Source organism: Rhinolophus sinicus, linkage group LG18, assembly GCF_036562045.2.
Source record: "Rhinolophus sinicus isolate RSC01 linkage group LG18, ASM3656204v1, whole genome shotgun sequence".
Taxonomy (NCBI): Eukaryota; Metazoa; Chordata; class Mammalia; order Chiroptera; family Rhinolophidae; genus Rhinolophus; species Rhinolophus sinicus.
In genome coordinates, this window is record NC_133767.1 from 17,721,424 (window position 1) to 17,729,063 (window position 7,640).

Below are 7,640 nucleotides of genomic sequence, written 5' to 3' on the forward strand. Positions count from 1 at the left end.
CAAAGACTCTTGCCCTACGATGTCTGTCAGATTCAAGTATAAAAAGGATTGAAGTGCTGACATATGTTACAACCTGGATGAACCTTTAAAACATGTTCAGTGGAAGAGACCAGACACACAAGGCCATGTTGCATGATTCCGTCTATATGAAATGTCTGGCATAGGTGAATCCATAGAGACAGAAAGTAGATGCGTGGTTACCAGGGGCTGGGAGAGAGGATGACTAGTGCCTGCTTAACGGGCACGGGGTTTCTTTCGGAGGTGAGGAAAGTATTCTGGAATTAGAGAGCGGTGATGGTTGCACAACCTGTGAATATACTCAAAACCACTGAAATGGCACACAGGGCAAATTTTATGTTATGTGACATATATCAATAAAAAAATTAGTGACATAATATTCCATTCCACGGACTTGAATGTTTAAAAGAAAGGAATTGTTATAAAAACAGGCTAGGTGTGTGTTTGTTTCTATAACGTTACTATTTCTTTATAACCTTTGTGCATATGTACCACATGGACATAACTTATCTTTGTCTAACTGGGAAGAAATGCCTCAGGACTGGGACCTAGAGTCCTGAAAATTCTTTCCAAAGCAGCTTTATGTTAGCCAGTCACTCGAATGCCTCCCATGAACTCTCACCAACCCTATGGAGATCTTCCCCATCTTGGAATGCCCTTCTTTGAGGATGGTGTTGGCAGCGTCGAAGCTGTGAGGCCGTGGTGGCTTCCTAAGGAGGGAACCCCAGTTCTGAGAGAGCTAAGCAAGAACACACAATGAGGTGAATGAAACTTGGGGAGTCAGGTGGGTTCTGGGAAAGAGCAAAGGATAATGACCCATGCCACCTACATACAGTGAACCGGTTCAGATCAAGAGACTGAGGTGCCCGCCTTTTGGTGCGATCTCAAAGCGGGGTGGTAAAGAAGAGAGGACGGCTGGAGAGTGGAACAGCTGGGGTGTTGGCAACAAGCCATGACGAGCCCTCAGCCTCAGAACCCCAGTTTGGGTAAACACTCTTAGGAGCTATCCTTGAAAACAGAGCTGGTGCAAGCTGGAATCACCTCCTCTTGATAAATAATGAAGAAAAGCCCAAAACGTTCACCTCTTTCCCCCGTCCTCCCACTCTACCCCAGATGGAGGTCCTAGCCAAGAATGAGAGTCCCACACCCGGAGTCAGAAGGGGATCGCAGCTGCGTGAGCGCACACACACAAACACACACACACACACACCCCAGGAGCCTTAGCCATGCCCTTTTATTGTTTTATTGCACCACGTGGATGGGGTGAGTGGTGAGGGGTTCTCGTACCCCCACTGCAGGTGCCTGGGGCTCAGCAGTCACTGGGGTATTCGTCCCAGTGCAGGCCGATGGCATTGATGAGGGATCCTGACCGGCCACTGATGTATCGCAGCACATTGTTGGGGTGCAAGGGGACGGCATTGAAACTCGTGCCTGTGTCTTTCCCGAAAGGCAGGTAGCGGCCCTTGTTAGTGACAAAGACCAGCTTCCGCAGGTAGTACTTGTACTTGCCGGACACCTGGATCACCGACTCCCCGGGGTGGAAGAAGATCTCCTCCAGGTCTCCCTGGGTGCCACCCACGTAGTCGCTCCACACCTTGCCATAGCGCACCTGGAGACTGGGGGCGGGGCGCGGAGGGAAGGGAGGGAGACACTGAGAAGTGTGATCAGAGCCCGGGACCTGTTGGCCTGTGTGCGGACAGCTCCACCTTGGTGACGATGACAAGTCACCCGCTAGTCCCACAGTCCGTGAGGGCTGCGTGAGCCCTTGCAGATCATACGAGAGACCTCAGCTCCTCGTTTTGACGACAAACAGGCTCACAGAGGGAACACAATTCGCCCAGAGTCACCCAGACAGTAAGTGCCCGCGCTGGAATGGAAAGTCTAGACGCCCACTCGGCCCCCACCCCCTCCCTCAAAGAAGCAGGGATTTTTCAAACATCGGAAAGGCTCTCCGGAGGGAAAAGCCTTGTCCGTGCTGTCCCGGGATGCAGAGCCACGATCGGAAGGATACACGCAAAGATGGAAGGTGCCACAGGGGACTCACACCTCGGGTGGGGGCCAACCTAGATAACTTTCGGCCCCGGAGGGTTTACAGTACGCGAGCCACCCAAGGTCACGCGTGTTTGGGTTGCAGGTTTCAGCCGCACTGGTCTGGAATCCGACTCAGCTCTAATACACCATGTTATCCCTGGGCCTTACTGACTGAAACAGATGTGACCCAAAGTGACTGAGAACTTCCCAATTTGGTGAGACGCTACAGGGTCCCCAGAAACTCAAAGCCTCTTACCCTACGATGTAGTATCTGTTGACGCGGACGCGGATGGCGGTGATGGGGCCGTCCAGCTGGTTGCCAGAATGAGAGAAGCGCTCGCCGCCGCCGCCGCCATACTCGCCGTTGTAGGAGGAGGCCCTGATCTGAACTGGAGGGGAAGCAGGAGTTGGAGGGAGCCGTTCCCTGAGCACCCGGGTTCTGCCCACCGTCCCTGTTCCCTGTTCCCCGCACTGCTCAGTCTCCGCCGCCCCGAGCCCGCCTCCGAGAACTTTGGCCACAGCAGTGACCTTGGGACCGGCTCATAGCTTCTCACTTACTGGAATTGGCCGAGGCGGCTGCACAAAGAAGGGCAAGAAGAGCAACGGTCAGCATTCTGGCGCTGGAAGGGCAGAGAGGAGAACGTGGAGATGGACCCTTTTTCCTTTGGGATTCACTTACCCAGACTCCCCTGACCTCTAGTTGAGACTCAGCCTCCTTGGTCCTTTCGCTCAGACCTTGCCGACCCAGCCTTGGGCTTAGAAAGGATTATCCATAGTCTCTAGTCCTGTTCCGTGCAGACATCATCTTCTGTGTCCCTAACCCTCTGCCTTTCCCTCCTCTGACTGTAGCCAGGAGATGGGCCCTAACCCTCCGTCTGGATCAAGCTGTGTCACGCCCCGTTCCCTCCTGGCACAAAGCGGGAATGGAGTTCTCCAAAGAAGCAGAGGAACTCTCCAAACCATGGAAATGGTTTAGTTTACCCAACCAGGAGTCTGAGAAAAACCTGACAGAAGTCTGCCTATGGTCAATGGGCCTGGCTCACGGGGCACCTGGGGCATAGTTTAAGTTCCTAGCTTCTCCCTGGTCTCAGAAAGAAAGGGGCATTTTAAAGATGTGTCTCTGCCACCTGGGGAGTCAAGGTGGTGATAGAAGACACTAGCAACACCAGAGCCCAAGTAATTCTGGTGGAGGTGGGGTAGATTGAGAAGGTGCAGGAGTTGGGACCAGCTCAAGATATTAGGTCCCAGGTGCCTGGTCTGTTTGTCACAATTCTGTCTCCACTAACACAAATCTGGCCATATCCATGCCCCTGAGCATGCCAGGGGTCCCCAGCCCTTCATCTGAGATCCAGGTACCGCTACATCCATGGGTGGCTCAGACCCTGATGCCACAGGTCTCCCCTGCCACTCCTTCCAGGCAGGCTCTTCTCTAGCTCAGCTTGAACTCCCCCTAACTCAAATCCAGGCATCCCTGTCACCCTGTCACCTTAGCCCAGGCCTCTGTCACCCCTCACCTGGCAGTTTCAAGTGCAAAGTAACCCCCCAGAAACTTCCAGATCTTTTATACCAGTTTTAAGCCCTCCCCCCACTCTTTATCGTGTGAACCTCACCTCCTGAGCAAACATGACTAACCTCTTAGGGTCAGTTGTCAAGCAGGGTCTGGAACATCTTATCCTGCCCCTCCTCCCAAGGGTTACAGGTGGCAGGTGGGGTCCACCTTAGGCCAAGGCCCAGCTCTCAGGAGGGGCAGAATAAACTTAAGAAAAAGTCACCAACGGAGGGGTCAGCAGCTTGTGGTGGGCAGTTACTAATCACCTCTGGGTGTGGTCTAAGATTCTCTTCCTCCTCTAGTGGGTGTTTGCAAATACTCTACCTGCAACCTCTCCAGCCATTCAAAATATCAGTTCTCCTAGAAAGGGATTACACTGCTGACCCCTTACAATTAGGGGTGCCTACTACTTGCCAAACAATTTTTCTCTCTCCCCCTGATATTTTATATGAAAAAAAAAATCCAAACATAGAAAAGTTGGGAGAATTACACAAGGAACGCCCATATACACACCTGTAGATTCTACCGTGGTTATATTTTGCTGTACTTGCTGCCCCCCGCCACCCCCATCTATCCATCCTCAATCTGCCAGACCCTTCACAAACCTTTTCTCGCTGAGAAGGGTGATTTGGTGCCAGAGGTTGTCGTGCAGGGCGTCTGGCAGGGTCTCTGCTCCCGCTCCCCACATAAGAACGCAGGACATGGTGAGGCCAAAAAGGAACACCCACGGAGCCATAGGTAGGGGAGTCATACTAGTATATTCTCGCTGGCGGTACTATAGTCTCACTGGAGGCTGGAGCCACACTGTCCACAACTACTTCTCTCTGCCAACCAACCTCACTTGCTAGCTGCAATCCACCGTACTAACTGCAATCTGCTTTTGCTAGCTCAGCCACCATCTTGCTAGCTCCCATTTGCTGCTAGCGTAGCCATGGCAGTTATATTAGTGGCCAATGGCTCACTGGTTACAGCTAACGGCCAACTAGCCACTGCTGATGGCCATCCAATCACAGTTGATGGCCATTTACTACCTAAGCCAGCACCTTTCTATGTGAGGCCGAGAGCCTGGAAACTGCTTTCTGGGGCTCTGTCCCCACAGAGGTAGATACTGAACAGTCTGTTCCCCTTCCAGGAACAGACTCAGGCCATCAGGCAAGTGGGAAGTTGAGGGAAGACAATGAACAGGTCGCCCTCTGGGGGCAATTCAGGGCTCAGGGCCCTCAGAACTCCTGGGCCCCAGGCTGGGCCAGCAGCCCACGCAGGACAATTGTTCTCCCCATAGGTCTGAAACTTCCCTGGGGTTTTGTCAGAGATGTCTTCTTTTCCCACGCCCTTCTCTGCCAGGACTGATTTCCTCTCCACCTAAAATCCCCAGGACGGATTCCTGGGTCCTACCCTGCGACCCCTCTAGGGTTGATCCCCTGAGTCAGCAGGTCTTCTGAGCAGAAAGGAGTCCAGGGAGGGGCTGGACTCATTAGCCCAGGTTATTAATGACTGTTCAGAGCACCCCACCCCCTGACAGGCTCACCACCTGGGACTGGGGCTCCTGGGAACAAAACGAACCTGATCCCAAGGAGCTGGAAAGAGAGTGGGACTCCTGGCGGGGAGATTCCAGAGCCAGGAGGATGCTGAGAATATATCATTGTCTGAGCTCTCGGAGTCCAAAACAAACACGTCCTGGTGACATGACTCAGACCTCATTCCAGCCATTCTGTCCTCTCTCTGTTTGCCTTTCTTTCCTGATTCTCTCCTGTTAAACAAAAATCTTGACTTCCATGGATGCAAGCCTTTTTAAAAGAAAGGGTTTACTGAGCCATATGGTAGCCCCGAACTAACCAGGTCCTGGGGCGTGAAATCACCAGCAGCAGCAGCAGGGCTGGCTGGAAAAGACAAACATGGCCGCCGTCCTGGAGTTGAAGGGCTCTTTCATACATTATGTTTTGGGGGGAGGAAGATGTAAGTTGTCTTGAAAGGATTTACATTGGCTGCACATATGGGGGGTTGGAAGAGGTGAAGTGAAAGGGGGCAGTGCTAGGACAGGTGCGGGTCTGCAAGGAAGACATATTTACTACTCGTTGTTTCCTGGTGACAGTCCTGAAAGTTCCTGCGTATTCAGGGCGTGGTGGCATCTAGTGGTCGGCTGATAGATGCCGGCAGGTTGATCCAAAGCTCCAACAGACATTCAGGAATGCGAGCAGTCGTTTGTCATTTGGCCCACAGCTATTAACCGGTTAATTATTCCTGTCTTTCTCTGCCTCTCCTGCCTGCTGTAATTGAATTTAAAACGTCTCAGAATTTTTCTCTTGTCACTCTCTTTCCCTTTGTCTTGACCTTCCTTCCCCCCACATCTCCAGCTCTGAGGCTTTTTCTTTACATTCCCTTCCTCCCTTGCCGTTTTACTTCGGCCTCCTCTCATCTTTGTCTCTCCATCTCTCCCAAGCTCTGTGCTCTCTCTCCTGTCTCACTATTGTCCATCTCAGCTCTTCCTTAGAAGCATATTGATAACACAGTATGAGACCAAACACAGGCAATCAATGCTGAGGTCTGAGGCAAACACCGTGGGAGAATGCCCTCATTTCCCTGCGTGACATATCTGGGACCATCAGAAAACAGGCTCCCATACTTGTCGTAGGGTCACTCTGACACACCGACCCCATCTGTGAAAATGCCAGTGGGGCAGCCAACAAGTACCCTACTGCATGATATGGCCGCTGAAGAAATCGACAAAGCAGAGAGTGAGCATGAAGAGAGATGGAAAGGCTGTTTAACTGTGGGGAGGCCCTCTGGTCAGGTAGCATTTGCAAAGAGACCTGATTGAAGTAATGGTGAGAAGCACAAATAATTTGGGTGAAGAGGGGGCCAGGCAGAGCGAACAACAAGCACCAAAGCTCTAAGAAGGAAGTGTGTGGGATGAAGTTAGAAGCAGCAGGGAGGGCAGGGTGGCTGGTGGTGAGGTCTGGGCAACAGCCATGAGCAGATGGCGCAGGGCCTGGGGGCCCCTGGTTGTGAGCTTGGATTCCTTCTACGAGTGAGGGGAGCCATTGAAGGGTTTTGCCTTTTAAAAGGGATTATTCCCTCTGGATTTTGATAGAGGGAGAATGGACTGGAGGGTGGATAAGAATGGAGATGGGAGGCCGTAGCAGGAGATGCATGGACCTTTCCCCATTTCACTGGGTCCCTCTCTCCTGCCCTCCTGGATTGCCTGGGAGCTCTCCCCTCTCTCAGACAAAACAGCTTTGTTCTCAAAGTCTTGGTGCAAATTCAGACCGCAAAGTGAGAATCTGATCCTTGATCCCCATCAAGGATTTTTCAAACAATATTTCTAAGCAATGGCATATACATTTCCTGTTAAGGAAAAAATAAATCCTCTACCGAGTCACTTACACGTTAGGCTCCTTGGTGGTTTCATCTGAACAAAGGATTTTACCATAAAAAATCTGAACATCACTTTCCTGTCTGCCCTTCACTGTTCCAATGAAGAGTCTAGTGAGTAGCAGTGACTTCACTAAGTGGCAGAGGGTCCCTCCACTCCCTGCCCTCCTGACGCATGCACCTCACATCGTAGCGCCTGCAAGTTGCTGCATGTGTGGTTCCCCTTCTGCCCACTGAGTGTCCTCTCCCTTTAAAACGTTCAGTTCACACCAGCACCACCACCACCACCTTCCCCTGCACCCACCACCAAGCCTCTCACAAGCACCTCTGCCCCATTTCTTCCCAGCCCCTCCACTGCAAACAGAATTCCTCCTTCCTTTCCCTGGTCTCCAGCTGTGCTTTCTACATCACTAGCCTGGCTCAAATTACCCTGCACTGTCATTTATCAGTTTACAATGGAAGCCTCCTTTGCTAAACACACGAGCATGTTTGAAGGCAGGGACTGTTTGATCAATCTCTGAACTATCTCTTGCATCTCACCTGGCACAGAGCAGGTGCACCCCAAAATAACTGTCAAATGCATAGGCTGCAGGGAGACTTCCATGAAATGCTCCTCGTTAGTCTTTTCACACCTCTGTGTGTCTCCTCTCCCAGGGTTGCAGCTGGGTTT

General features: G+C 51.9%; 1 protein-coding gene across 1 annotated transcript; it reads right to left on the bottom strand.

Annotated features, from left to right (window-relative positions):
- Positions 1 to 1,236: 1,236 nt before the first annotated feature.
- ZG16 (zymogen granule protein 16) lies at positions 1,237 to 2,765 on the bottom strand. The gene is made up of 3 exons (XM_019754742.2): positions 2,608 to 2,765; positions 2,306 to 2,438; positions 1,237 to 1,634 (listed from the first exon to the last, which is right to left on the bottom strand). Exons 1-3 carry the CDS (start codon positions 2,660 to 2,662, stop codon positions 1,328 to 1,330), a joined length of 495 nt encoding a protein of 164 aa, XP_019610301.1. The 5' UTR covers positions 2,663 to 2,765; the 3' UTR covers positions 1,237 to 1,327.
- Between the last annotated feature and the right edge of the window lie 4,875 nt (positions 2,766 to 7,640).

What these genes read in the sequence shown, in the direction of transcription:
- ZG16 (XM_019754742.2), bottom strand. Translation starts at nt 2,662, where the DNA reads ATGCTGACCGTTGCTCTTCTTGCCCTTCTTTGTGCAGCCGCCTCGGCC. An exon ending in AGCCGCCTCGGCCAATTCCA is followed by an intron (nt 2,439 to 2,607) that starts GTAAGTGAGAAG and finishes CTTCCCCTCCAG; the next exon opens with TTCAGATCAGGGCCTCCTCC. An exon ending in AACAGATACTACATCGTAGG is followed by an intron (nt 1,635 to 2,305) that starts GTAAGAGGCTTT and finishes CCCCGCCCCCAG; the next exon opens with TCTCCAGGTGCGCTATGGCA.